This window comes from Oncorhynchus nerka, linkage group LG22, assembly GCF_034236695.1.
Source record: "Oncorhynchus nerka isolate Pitt River linkage group LG22, Oner_Uvic_2.0, whole genome shotgun sequence".
NCBI lineage: Eukaryota > Metazoa > Chordata > Actinopteri > Salmoniformes > Salmonidae > Oncorhynchus > Oncorhynchus nerka.
The window spans coordinates 57031693-57046834 of record NC_088417.1 but is presented as its reverse complement, the minus strand read 5'-3'; the positions used below and the strand labels follow the sequence as shown (position 1 = coordinate 57046834).

Sequence of the window (15142 nt, the reverse complement as noted above, 5' to 3'; positions counted from 1 at the left end):
GAGAAAAAAAATCCAGAAAATGACATTGTAGGATTTTTAATGAATTTATTTGCAAATGATGGTGGAAAATAAGTATTTGGTCACCTACAAACAAGCAAGATTTCTGGCTCTCACAGACCTTCTTTAAGAGGCTCCTCTGTCCTCCACTCGTTACCTGTATTAATGGCACCTGTTTGAACGTGTTATCAGTATAAAAGACACCTGTCCACAACCTCAAACAGTCACACTCCAAACTCCACTATAGCCAAGACCAAAGAGCTGTCAAAGGACACCAGAAACAAAATTGTAGACCTGCACCAGGCTGGGAAGACTGAATCTGCAATAGCTAAGTAGCTTGGTTTGAAGAAATCAACTGTGGGAGCAATTATTAGGAAATAGAAGACATACAAGACCACTGATAATCTCCCTCGATCTGGGGCTCCACGCAAGATCTCACTCCGTGGGGTCAAAATTATCACAAGAACGGTGTGCAAAAATCCCAGAACCATACGGGGGGACCTAGTGAATGACCTGCAGAGAACTGGGACCAAAGTAACAAAGCCTACCATCAGTAACACACTACGCCGCCAGGGACTCAAATCCTGCAGTACCAGATGTGTCCCCCTGCTTAAGCCAGTACATGTCCAGGCCCGTCTGAAGTTTGCTAGAGAGCATTTGGATGATCCAGAAGAAGATTGGGAGAATGTCATATGGTCAGATGAAACCAAAATATAACTTTTTGGTAAAAACTCAACTTGTCGTGTTTGGAGGACAAAGAATGCTGAGTTGCATCCAAAGAACACCATACCTACTGTGAAGCATGGGGGTGGAAACATCATGCTTTGGGGCTGTTTTTCTGCAAAGGGACCAGGACGACTGATCCGTGTAAAAGAATGAATGGGGCCATGTATCGTGAGATTTTGAGTGAAAACCTCCTTCCATTAGCAAGGGCATTGAAGATGAAACGTGGCTGGGTCTTTCAGCCTGACAATGATCCCAAACACACCGCCCTGGCAACGAAGGAGTGGCTTCGTAAGAAGCATTTCAAGGTCCTGGAGTGGCCTAGCCAGTCTCCAGATGTCAACCCCATAGAAAATCTTTGGAGGGAGTTGAAAGTCTGTGTTGCCCTGCAACAGCCCCAAAACATCACTGCTCTAGAGGAGATCCGCATGGAGGAATGGGCCAAAATACCAGCAACAGTGTGTGAAAACCTTGTGAAGACCTACAGAAAACGTTTGACCTCTGTCATTGCCAAGAAAGGGTATATAACAACAGTATTGAGAGAAACTTTTGTTATTGACCAAATACTTATATTCCACCATAATTTGCAAATAAATTCATTAAAAATCATACAATGTTATTTTCTGGATTTTTTCCCCCTCACTTTGTCTGTGTACCTATGATGAAAATTGTGGGAGAACTTGCACAATTGGTGGTAGACTAAATACTTTTTTGCCCCACTGTATATATAAAAAAATCGGCCGATTTAATCGGTATTGGATTTTTTTGGTCCTCCAGTAATTGGTATCGGCGCTTTCTTATCACAACTATTAAACGGCAACTGTTTTAAAATCACCAATTGGTCTTATGTTAAATCCCTAAGCAGTTTCGTTCCTCTCCTGCAAGTTGGGAAGGACACCTTTATCATTGTAGTGACTGGGTGTAATGATACACCATCCAAAGCCTAATTAATAACTTCAACATGCTCAGCATCTGCTTATTTAAAATGTAATTTTTTAAAATTCACATCCACCAATTAAGTGTCGTTCTTGCAAGGCATTGAGAAACCTTCCTGGACTTTGTGCTTAAATATGTGCTCTGAATTCACCACTATTCACTATTCTTATGTGTGGGGTACAGAGATGAGGTAGTTGCTCAAAAGTCATTATTATACACAGAATGAGTCCATGCAACTTTTATAATGTGATTTGTTAAGAGTATATTTACTCCTGAATAATTTAGGTTTGCCATAACAAAGGGGTTGAATACTTATTGTCCAAAGGCATTCAGTAAAAATACTTTAAAGTACTACTTCATTTGTTTTTTGGTGTATCTGTACTTTACCATTTATTTTTGACAACTTTGACTTTTACTTCGCTACTTTCTTAAATAAAGTAATGTACTTTACACATTTTCCCTGACACCCAAAAGTACTCGTTACATTTTGAATGCTTAGAAGGACAGAAAATGGTTCAATTCACACGTTTATGAAGAGAACATCCCTACTGCCTCTGATCTGGCGGAGTCACTAAACACAAATGCTTTGTTTGTAAATGATGTCTGCGTGTTTGAGTGTACCACTGGCTATCCGTAAATGTAAAAAACAAGAACATTTTGCAGTCTGGTTTGCTTACTATAAAGGATTTTTGTAAATTAAATGTACTTTGACTCAAGTAGAATTTTACTGGGTGACTCACTTTTACTTTTCATTTTATATTAAGGTATCTTTACATTCCAAATATGTCTACCAACAAAATTCCACTGACATTGAGGTATTGTGTGTCGATCAGTGATACAATTTAATCGGTTTTAAATTCATGCTGTAACACAACAAAATGTGGAAAAACTCCAGGAGTGTGAATACTTTCTGAAGGCACTGTATATAGTATTGTTAGTGTGTATAGCCACTGCAAGATAGGGTCAGTGCAGATAGTCCGGGTAACCATTGATCAAAGCTGCAATATGTAACTTTGTGGGCGACCCGACCAAATTCGCATAGGAATGTGATTTATTGATTTGTCATTTTATATGAAGGCAAGTCTAAAAAGCAGTAGATCTGTTTAATGTGCGCTATATCTATGCTTCCCGTGCTTGTTTCATTTTTGCGTTATTTACTTTTGGTTTTGGACACCAGCTTCAAACAGCAGAAAATATAATATTTGGGGTTATGGAAAATAATATTTCACAGCAGTTTAGATGGTACAATGATTCTCTACACGACTGCTTGCAGCCTGTTGGTCCGAGAGCTGATGCTCCGGTACTGTTTACCGGACGGTAGCAAAGTGAACAGTCTATGGCTTGGTTGTCTGGAGTCTTTGGCAATTGTTCTGATCTTACACTTGGACCGCCTGATATAGAGGTCCTGGATGGCAGGGAGCTCTGCCCCAGTGATATAATAGGCTGTCCGCACCACCCTCTGTAGCGCTTTGTCGTCGAGGGTGGTGCATTTGCCATACCAAGCGGTGATGCAGCCAAGCAAGATTCTCTCGACGGTGCAGCTGTATAACTTCTTGAGGATCTAAGGGCCCATGCCAAATCTTATCAGCCTCCTGTGGGGAAAGAGGCGCTGTCATGCCCTCTTAATGACTGTGCGGGTGTGTGTCTACCATGTTAACTCCTTAGTGATGTGGACGCCAAGGAACTTGAAGCTCTCGATCCGCTTCACTACAGCCCTGTTGATGTGGATGGGGGTGTGCTCTCTCCTCTTGTTCTTACTGATGTTAAGATGTTATTCTTTAGAACAGTGGTTTCGAACATAAAATGTATTATATTTCCTCACGGTCAAAATGAGCTAAAAATAGTCCTCTTTCCTTCGCTTTTGGAATTTGATGCTCCCTGACTGTCTAGCTTTCGTTTCGATGACTCGTAGCAAGTTGGACAGAATGAAGACTGTAAATGTAGGTAGATCCATTATCATTTATACACTGTTTCAATTTGGTTTAAGTAATTTCAATGGCAGAAAATAAATGTTTTTCTCAAACCACCCGCGGGATCTGCCCCGCTGGCCATATGTTTGACACCACTGTTCTAAAGAATAACATCAAACATTTTTGTTCCTCAGTTCTGTTGCTGGCCTACATGAAGGGCAATGCTAACCTCTGTCGTGCCATTGTGAGGTCTGGAGCTCGTATGGGCCTCAACAACAACCAGGGAATCAACATCTTCAACTACCAAGTAGCCACCAAGCAGCTGCTCTTCCGCCTTCTAGGTGAGACGCTTGGTCCTGGTGTACTCCTTGAATAGATATGCTATTCGCGGCAATTGGTTTGTTGTACAGTAGTTCAGCATAGAGTACAGTTCATAAGAACACAGTCCGTAGTTTACAGTAGTTATATATCAGTTAAGCATAGAGAAGAGTTTATTTGATCATTTGATCCATGCATTAATCATGATCGTCATGGTGGGTACAATTTTAAGGTATTTTTAAGAAGGGGAGCAATTCTCATTGTGTTTGCTTTCAAATACTCGTTTCGATGTATCGCTAGGACTGCCTTCTCTCTTGGGAATACCTATCAAAAAGAGCCGCTCTCCCACCCTTTTGTTTTTTATTGCTTCTCTTCCTCACTACTCTAGCTCTCCTCATATCGGCTGGATACCGGTTTGCCTGCTTAATCTGCTTACAAGTGAACCGTGAAGGATATCGCTGGTTGAGTACTAATCTTAAGGGGTTTTTTCATGTAGAAATTCCTTTTCTACTTCTGTCTCACGGCTAGCTATTGAGACTCAGTTAGCCCACGCTGCAAGGCTAACATGGCTAGCTTTCTGAGAGGTAAGCTAACCTCACTAGAATACCCTACCTGCAACATGGTGGCATTGCTAGCTCCCTTCTCTTGTCTAGTTTAACCTACGTTTACCTGTTGCTTTAACTAGACCGACCGTCTCTGCCTCAAGGCTCCGTCGGTCGCGGGAGCATAATCTGAAGGCCAACTCTGCCCCAACGCGGTTTCCTTCAGCCAACACTGAGCTCACCACGGCATACCTTCACCACAATGTAGCTGCTAGTTAGCTAGCTCCACAGGAAAGCTAACCACACCAGCATTACTACCTGCAACACAGTAATATCGCTAGCTCCCTTCTCTTGTCTCGTTTAACCTAAGTTTATTTGTTTGTATTAACTAGAGCGACTGGCTAACCTCACGACACTGCAGTCGTGGGAGAATACCTACCCTAAACTGAACTGCCCCCATGCGGTTCCCTTTGGCTAGCACTATGCTAGACACAGCATTCCTTAGCCACGAGGTAGATGCTAGCGCGCGCATTACTATGCTCACCCCAGCTAGCATTAGCCCCGAGGCTTCTAACTAGCTATCTTACAGTGGCTAGCTCGCTGGAAAGCAGGCTAACCACACTAGCATTCCTACCTACACATACATTGCATTAGCATGGCTAGATAAAGCAGAAACAAGTTCCCTACCTGCCCAGACGGTAGTATTGCTAGCTCCCTTCTCTCGTTTAGTACAACCTATGTTCACTCCTTTGTGTTGACTCCACTTACTGGTTTAGTGTCACGGCATTATGGTTGTGGAGATTTTCAGCCCGATTTTGAACAATGCACCCATAGCTGTTACTTCCGGATAGCACTATACTAGCTGTAGATTACGCTTAGCCTCACGAAGTGGTTGCTAGCTAGCTAACGTCTACACGAGCCTCACGGCTATAGCATTCATACATAGTGCTCACTTCAGCTAGCCATTAGCCGCGAGTCATCTAGTGAAGTAGCTCAGGCCTTTCAAGGCTAATTTGCAGCAATGCTGAAAAGCTTCTCTCGTTTTAGTACACCTAACGTTCACTCGCTTTCATTGGCTAAACTGACCACCTTACAGTCCTATGGTAAAAAGAGACTCTCAAACCCGAAGAAACACCGCTATTCACTCTGTTGTCTTTGGCTAAACTGGTGCTGGCAAGCTTGGCCATTCAGCAGCTAGGTGAGTGAACATTAGCTAGCAACCCCGAAAGCCTCATGGATAAGCGTTGACTAGCACGCATAACCTGGTTATGTAATGCTTTTCCCCCAGAGTTATGGCCCCTGAATGGGAAATTCTCTAACAAGTCCTGCGAGTGAGATTTTACTGAGTACCGGCCTGTGCTTGGCCAGTCTACTAGTACTCACTGCTAAAACAAGCTAGCTAACCAGTCTGGCTATTGCTAGCTTAGCTCTGGTATTTAGTTTGCCTAGCATTGATTGCGTTGTGCTTAATGAGCCGGCTCTGCTAGGTGGTGATCCGGTCCACGAGATGGCTTGAAACAGCTAGCTAACGGGACACGGGTGGCTTTACCACTTGGCTGTCTGGTATGGTTCACATAATGTTCAGTTGTGCCCTCTGCACCTTTTTGATTTTCAAACCAAGGCTGTGAGTTCTATGTTAGTCGCCAACAAGCACTGTCTCCACTCCGTGCCTAATAGCACAGCCTCCAGAAGTACATATAAGTCATAGCCAACAACAAAAGTCGCCGCCATGTGGCACAAGTGTGAGATGCGCAAGAAAGGTGGCAAAGTCTTCAACTTCTGCTGCCCTGCAGACCTAGGCCCCTGTGGCAGCCTGTTGGTTCCTGCATCTTGCTCACAGCTGGCAGAGAACAAAGAGCTGGCCTTGGGGGAATGAGGTCCTCTGCAACACAACAGTCTGCCAAAACTCAGGCTAGGCCCCTGAACCAGTTCAAACCTGTTGGGAAGCAGTTTTACACTGCAGCCGCATCAAGGATCCAGCCCTCTAACCCTCCTAAGGAAGGTAAGGGTCGGCCAACTTAGGGCGCAGCCCTTGTGGCTGAGGAAGCAAGTGTGCTGGGTCTACGGCTTTCTGCGCTACCCTCTTTCTCTTTGGGTTTAACGGTTGCTACTCCTTCCACTCTGAGTTTCGCAGCAGTGGGAATGCAGAGCATTAAGAAAGAAAAAACTATCTGTGCAGAAGCTCACTTTTATGACCGTGCTCATATGAGAGAATGGAGTAGACACACTGTGTGACCTCCCCCGAGTGCCCGCCTCCCTCAAGCTCTCCCCCCAGCGCCTTCTCAGGTTTTTAGCCAATGGTAGAAGTCAGCATGTCAGCACTCCCTCCGGTCTCATCGACACATGGAGCAGTAGGGCAATCTCTTTTGCCATCCACTGTGGCTCTTATTCCCCCTTGCCTATGGCCTCTTGCCTCTGACTGCTATGGCACGGACTGTCAGTCTAGCCAGTTTTGGTATGCACCGCTCCAGTTTTGACAGAGGGCGCTGGGGAAACCTAATCGTTCTCGTTTCGACTATATCCTGCCTGATCATGGGGACCATTTATATTTATTTATAATGGCAAGGGTGATGGCCTTCGGAGGGGCTTTGAAGAGTGCACTCCTGCAGACAAATTTACCTCTTGTGCACTGTTTTTGTGCGGCATGTACTGGGCTTCCTTCACTTTTGAGTTTTTTCCCCGATGGGTTGTGTCCCTGCACCTTCTCGGTGCATACTCCTATAGTTTTGGGACCTGAGGGGTGCTAATGTTGGGACTACCCTGGTTTTGGAGAGGATGCTTTGCCAAACCGGAGTAGGCCATATCACCATGTGTATTTGAAAGAGAACTTAAGGTTATTTGCGTAACCCCGGTTCTTTGATAATGACTGAGCTGTATCCCGCATTCTCCTGTTTGCAAGAGCGTGAGAAAGAGAAGCATGCTTGAGGATAACCAGAGGATGGGAAAGTGGCTCCTTTTATGGAAGTGAGGGTGTCTCCTCATTCGCCGCTACCAGTCTGTTTACGACAGAGAAGCATTTGATAGGTACTTCCAATAGAGTAGCAAACCCCACATGATACATCTCACTCATATTAACAGATAACCAGGGTTATGCAGGTGACCTTACCTTTCGTGTGTTTTAGATATGTTGTCCAAAGAGCCCCCGTGGTGTGATGGCTCAAACTGTTATGAATGTGCTGCCAAGTTTGGAGTCACCACAAGAAAACATCACTGGTAAGAACCGGAAAAACTGTTTCCTATTAAAGACTGCTTCACCCTTTTTAAAGGGGCAATCTGCAGTTGCAACATTTTTTATTAACTTATAAATGAATGAATGGTATCGCCATTGATCCTTGAGTAATATAGCACGATTAATGCCTCCGTGAGCTTGGTTGAACTTCAGAACCCAAAATATCAGCTTATTTTACTCCAATGTTTTACATTGTAAATATAAACAAATACTTTATAGCAGGGTTCCCCAACTGGCGACTCGCAGGTGATTGTATTATTATTATTTTTTATGGACATAAGACTGTAAAAACACCAGCAAATCAGTTCCATGTGATTTAATCTCTTCCAAAGTATTCCCACACAAGGTTTGAAATAGTTTTTGTCAAATATTATATCTGAATTTGAGTGGTTACATTTTTATTTTATTTTGCCAAAACAGTGGCGGGTGGTGCTTTTATCGTTAGAACATCTGATTGCCCCTTAAGTGAAGTGAAAGTCTGCCCTGTTGACCTTTAATACCTAACTCTCTGTCTCCCCCAATCTGCTCTGCTTACTCATCTCCTTCCGCCCCCCCCCGCTCCCTGTCTCCACCCAGCCGTCACTGCGGCCGCTTGCTCTGCCACAAGTGTTCCATAAAGGAAATCCCCATCATTAAGTTTGACCTGAACAAGCCTGTGAGGGTCTGTGACATCTGCTTCGACGTGCTGACTCTGGGTGGGGTGTCCTAACATCACCGGACAGCATGCCCTCCATCCATCTGAACCTCCCTCCCTTCATCTTCCCGTTACGGGGTGCCAGCCGTGCCTGGCTCACCACCCTCGCACTGTGGGCTGGGCAACACCAGGCAAGGTGGCGGCGCGGCAGTAGGAGCCAGGTCTAACTTCCTGGAAAGTTATTGGACAGAGTATCGGATGGACCACAACCTCTGTACTAGTCATTCCAGTCTATACAAATATGTTAAAGTTCTAGCAGGACTTATGAAGTAGAATTTATAAAACATGTTTTTTTGATCAAAGTCATCATGATGTGAAATTGGATTAAATGAAATGCTTGCTTGCTGGCTCAGTGACTCCAGGACCGGGCTAGTTGGGGGGGGAGGGGAGATGTTCTTCAGATTGTCTTACTAAGGACTGATCATGGTTTTGACCCAAGATAGAATTTATCAAGTGTTTGAAGGAATCATGAGAATCAGTGATGAACATGTAATGGTGTCAGATTGCAGGAGTGGTTAGACAGTATTTCTCCAGTAGCAGCCACTCACTGGTCCACTCATCAAATGAATCCATCACTGCACTGTGCTGCTGAGACAGAAAGCAAAACACCTGCTGCTCTCCAAGACCTGCCCTGCATCACAATCAGTCATTTCTCCCGACTTCCCTTCATGGATTTTAAAGAAAGGATTGCTATAAATTTCACCGGTGCCCACTGATCGAAATAACAAATTATTGTGATGCAGGGCTGGGTTTACCCCCTCTGTTGTAGTGTTTTCAGGTGTTCATCTCTGTTCTACTTCTGTCAATTTAAGATGATCACTTTGTTTTGCCCTTGACTTTTTACTGTTGGCTGTGTGGCTGGTTCTAATAAGAATCAGAGGGCGGTGTGTTGGATTTTAAGGGAATAGAGTTGAGTTGCTATGAAGCAGATCATGTTTTTTGTTGTTGGGACTACAGCTTTTTCACACACAAAATAGATATTTTTTAATCAATGCTTCAACATTACATTTTTCAAACTCAATTTGAACTCTGTCACTGGTTAAAGAAGTGAGCTCTGCTTGTAAAAAAAGAAAAAAAAGAAGAGATATTGTATTCACATGATTTCAATGTAACTGCATAAAACAACCTCATAAGCCTTTATAGACCACCACTTAATCGGTAAATGAGACAAGACACTCAACTACTAAGTGTAATCAATGTATTTTCCATGAGAACTGGAAAGGCTGAGAACCTTTACCATTTAAGGTTTTGTTAGTCCCAAATGCAAAATAATCCTCGCTATGAAATTATACATTAGATAAAATGCCTGTCTATGCATGTCATTTAATTTGTAGCGTATACATTTTTTATTATTATATCATAGTCCTCATGAATTATGTTTGCCCCCCCCCAATCGCTGACATGTACATTCCATTTAATCCGGGCCTATAGTACGGTCCTCTTGTTGGGGATTTGTTATATGTAACAATTGGTATTGCCTCAATTCAGGTGTTGTCTTGACCTACCAGTCTGGTTTCCCCGGACCAGATTAAGCAAAGTCCTTGACTAAAAAGCCATTTCAATGAAAATGTTGATGCCTTCTTCAAATCCAGAACTAGGTTTATTAATCTGTGTCAAGAAAACAAGGCATTTATTATTATTTTTTCTGATTCTTGATTTCAAAACCTAACAGGTGCACTTTATCAAGATGACATGACATTTCTGATCATAAGGGGAGAGAATGTGAGAATGAATTGGTGGTTGCCACTGGCCTGTCAGTGGTCTGTTAAATTGTACAGATAAATGTATAATATTTTTGACCACTACAACTGTTTTGTACTTAATGCAGTTAGCTTTTTTTGTAATTGTGACAACTGAAATATTCGCCTCTGTTAATCTTTTATGCACATTGTTTCAGTATGCTCAGATATCTAGCCTGTTTCTTCCTTGCGAAAGGGATGACGACTTTACATAAAGGTCATCAAATAAGAACAGGATCTTGTTTTTGGCTCTGTACTTTAAATACAAACATGTCCAAGACTGCTGCTTTTAGCAACGTGAATGTATTTAGCATACACTAGCATTTCTCTCAATTGTATTGGGTTGCACAAAAACAGTAAGCGGGAAACCAGAAGTTAAATACAATTCCATTTCAAATTACTATTCCGGTGGGCAGGATGATTGGGTTCATTTGAGAAGATATCTAAAGGATCGTATTATCAAAAGGACTTTCCAATCGTGTTTCTTGTTGACCAACTTCCATTCTGCTTACGTCATGTCAAAATAAAAGTCCTATACATGTGCCATGTGGACAATAAAGGAATACATTTTGGGGGACTTTTATTTTTGACAGGTTAGAGAGGAAGTGGGTCTACAACAGACCCACGTTTGGCAAGTCTGTTTCATTTTTTAAATATATATTTTTTATTTCACCTTTATTTAACCAGGTAGGCCAGCCGAGAACAAGTTCTCATTTACAACTGCGACCTGGCCAAGATAAAGCAAAGCAGTGCGACAAAAACAACTTCATGGCACATGTTCGCTCCTGTCCTTTGTCTTAACCACACATGAATGTCCTCTGACAATTACCAGTTAGATGGAAGTACAAACATGTTTTATAAAACATGTTTCTTTTTATGTGGGGTCAATTGAAGAAAAATATAAACACATGACAATTTCAAATATTTTACTGAGTTACAGTTCACATAAGGACATCAATTGAAATAAATAAATTAGGCTGTAATCTATGGATTTCACATGAATGGGAATATAGATATGCGTCTGTTGTTCAGACCCCCCCCCCCAAATAAAATACAAGCATATCACTACACAAGCATTAACATATGCTGTCCATGTATATGTGACCAATGCATTTTTATTATCTGAATTGAAAAGAGGGGCATGGCTCAGAAATCCAGTCAGTATCTGGTGTGACCACCATTTGCCTCATACAGCGCGACACATCTCCTTTGCATAGAGTTGATCAGGCTGTTGATTGTGGCCTGTGGAATGTTGTCCCACTCTTCAATGTATCTGCGAAGTATATTGGCGGGAACTGGAACACGCTGTTTATCCGGAGCATCCCAAACATGCTCAATGGATGACATGTTTGGTGAGTATGCAGGGCATGGAAGAACTTTGACATTTTCAGCTTCCAGGAATTATGTACAGATCCTTGCGAAATGGGGCCATGCTTTATCATGCTGAAATATGAGGTGATGGCGGCGGATGAATGGCGTGACAATGGTCCTCAGGACCTCGTCACGGTATCTATGTGCATTCAAATTGCTATCAACAAAATGCATTTGTGCTCATTGTCTTTTGCTAATGCCTGCCCATAACATAACCCCACGCCAACATGGGGCACTCTGTTCACAACGTTGACATCTGTAAACCGCTCGCCAACAAGATTCCATACACGTGGTCTGCGGTTGTGAGGCTGGTTGGACGTACTGCCAAATTCTCTAAAATGACTTTGGAGGCTTATGCTAGAGAAATTAACATTCAATTCCTGCAGTCAGCACACCAATTTCATGATCCCTCAAAACGTGAGTCTGTGGCATTGTGTCATGACAAAACTGCACATTAATGGCCTTTTATTATCCCCAGCACAAGTTGCACCTGTGTAATGATCATGCTGTTTAATCATCTTCTTGATATGCCACACCTGTCAGGTGGATGGATTATCTTGGCAAAGGAGAAATGCTCACTAACGGATTAAATACACATTTTTGTACAAAATGAGAGAAATACACTATTTGTGCAAAGAACATTTCTGGGATATTTTATTTCAGCTCATGAAACATGGGCCCAACACTACATGTGGCATTTATATTTTGGTTCCGTGTAGTATAAAACATTTCCCTTCTATTCCTAATTATTGAGTGTACAGTATTTGGCCATTTGCACTTGCAATTAGTTGACATATTGCATATTAATTAAACTAAAATGTACATGCATAAAGAACAGAAACCATTCAACAGAGGTTATCTTCAAACTGACAATCAGATACCCAGTCATTCTAATTCAGAACTCTTGGGAAGTTTTAGATAACAGTATATAGGCCCTTGTAGATAGTCCGTGTGTGAGGTGGCCCAGCCTTCACAGAGCCCCCTTTTGTCTAACCTCACCCTCTACTCTCTGACAGGACATGACTCAGCGTGAGCGGGGGGCAGCCCTCATAATCCTGGATGTTAGGGTTTTTCACTGTGGAGGAGTTCTGGACACATACACAGTGAGAGCTGCCCGAGCCAGGAGAGAACAGTACCCTCGGTACGCCGGCCTAGTCTCTCTGCACTCCACCACTGAGGAGAGAAAAGAACAGTCCAATCAGAGCTACATGCTTAAAAATACACTACCCTAGTAATGCTTCCAGAGCATAGACTGATCTCTATGATGGCTGTGAATGCTTCTATCCATACTAGTTGATAGGAGGCAACGATTAATGTTATTTAGGCTTGAATTAGCGCCCCCTAGTGTATAATATCCTTCAGCATGTTAGGGCCCGCACACATTGCCACCATCAACCTTAGGCTAGTAAATACAATGGCCGTGGTCGAGAACATCAAATCCATGGTATATTGTTGATTGTTACTGACTGATACAAATAATAAAAGAGTAGTTACTTATGATTCAGGGTGATTTGTAGATCAATCAGTCGGTAGTTGCCTGAACTTCCGACTGCAATGTCAAACATGCACAAAGTTTCTCTGTGCACCATGATGTCAGTTCCTCTTGGTGGAGCACCAGACCCGTCCTCTCCTGGCAGCACTCCACTCTGAGTTGCTGGCTGGGAGGTGTTACTTCTCAGCCTGGGCTTGGTCCTTGAGTGTCTGCTCCTCCTCCAGGGCTGCCTCCACCTGCAGCAAGGCCTCGGTGGGCTCTCCACCGTCACTCTAAAACTGCCCCCACCAGTCTGCCTGCAGCATATCACAGAGAGAGGACTTGAATCTCACAACTTTCAAAGGATTCTCTGTATATTATTGTCCTTTTGGGTTAACACAGGGTTTTCCAAACTCGGTTCTCGGGTTGTCTGTGAGGGCCTTTGAACCTTATGTTCATGTATGTAATGAACTAGCCTGGGTACCAGTCTGTTCAATAAGTATCATTGCACTTCACTGCTTGCAAATGCATCACAATTCCATAAGGAGTTGGCAAGACTGCATTAACAGACTGGTACCCAGGCTAATATTGAGTGCAATAATGTCAACTGTGCTAGTATCAATGACAAAAGTTCCTTGGTCAAATGGACCATGAATAGGACCCTCGTATGAAGATACGATGGCCTACAGGCATTGATACCCACCCATAGGCTTGTAGTCCTTGTGATAGAAGGTCAGCCAGTCTTAGAGGGACACCACCTGAGCAGAGGTCAGACTGGACACATCATCAGTCAGACTGGTATCTGTAAAGTCCCCAGTGACAAAGGCCAGAGATGGAGCATAAAATGAATTCACAAGTCTGCCAAAATCTGTGTATCTTTTTATTTGTTATATTTCACCTTTATTTAACCAGGTAGGCAAGTTGAGAACAAGTTCTCATTTACAATTGCGACCTGGCCAAGATAAAGCAAAGCAGTTCGACACATACAACGACACAGAGTTACACATGGAGTAAAACAAACATACAGTCAATAATACAGTATAAACAAGTCTATATACGATGTGAGCAAATGAGGTGAGATAAGGGAGGTAAAGACAAAAAAGGCCATGGTGGCAAAGTAAATACAATATAGCAAGTAAAACACTGGAATGGTAGATTTGCAGTGGAAAGAATGTGCAAAGTATAAATAAAAATAATGGGGTGCAAAGGAGCAAAATAAATACAGTAGGGAAAGAGGTAGTTGTTTGGGCTAAATTATAGATGGGCTATGTACAGGTGCAGTAATCTGTGAGCTGCTCTGACAGTTGGTGCTTAAAGCTAGAAGTGTATTTTTTTAAGTGTCCGCGGCATTTTGAAGTGTATTTGCTATATAATATTGTACATGTTTTCATGTACATTTAATGCTTGTTCTCACTGCAGGCCTTAAAGCTCAAATCATTAAAAAAAATCAGTTTTGGTATTTAAATCCGTTTTGGTAAACAGCATGAGACAAGTGGCAATTTGGATTTGCATGTGTTCAGACAGCAGTCAGTTGTCATAGTAACAACGGGTGTGTGCTCAGTGGTGTAGACTGATTGCTGGTGGTGCTCAGGGTTCCTATCACGCAAGAAGTTATGTTGCAAGCTAAGGTGACAACAATGCCTGCCACGGATGCGTCCCAGTTGCCTTGAATGTTCAAAAATCAGTGTAAGAACACTTCTAAAGCCTTAAAGGATAAGATGATGCAACTTTCAAATGGAGTCCTTTTTTGGCTAGCCAAATCAGTCAACTAAGTTAGCTAGCTAGGTAGATAAAATCACCTGTAAAGAAATTATAACCACCGCTAGGTCCATAGTGCTTCATCCCTTTTTCTACATCGAACACCTGTCCTAGGAATAAATTGTATTGGTCACATACACGTTTTGCAGATGTTATTGCGGGTGTAGCGAAATGCTTGTTTTTCTAGCTCCAGCAGTGCAGTAACATCTAACAAGATCTAACAATTTCACAACAATACACACACATTTAAAGTAAAGGAATGGAGTTAAGAATATATACATATTTGGACGAGCAATGTCGGAACGGCATAGACTAAAATACAGTAGAATATAATATATACATATGAGATGAGTTGAGCAAAATATGTCAACATTATAGGATGGACAGGTAAAGGCCCTTGCTGTTCTCTCCGTTGTACAGAGATAACTCCTCTTTGGTTATGCGCTGCACAGGT

General features: G+C 42.6%; 1 protein-coding gene across 1 annotated transcript in view; it reads left to right on the top strand.

Moving 5' to 3' along the window:
- Positions 1-10320, top strand: part of LOC115105402 (rabankyrin-5) — a 42540-nt gene extending 32220 nt beyond the window's left edge. Inside the window, 3 exon segments of the mRNA XM_029627404.2 lie at positions 3761-3907; positions 7549-7639; positions 8232-10320. Of these exon segments, the coding sequence (XP_029483264.2) occupies positions 3761-3907; positions 7549-7639; positions 8232-8364 (371 nt within the window). The 3' untranslated portion in view covers positions 8365-10320.
- Positions 10321-15142: the final 4822 nt, after the last annotated feature.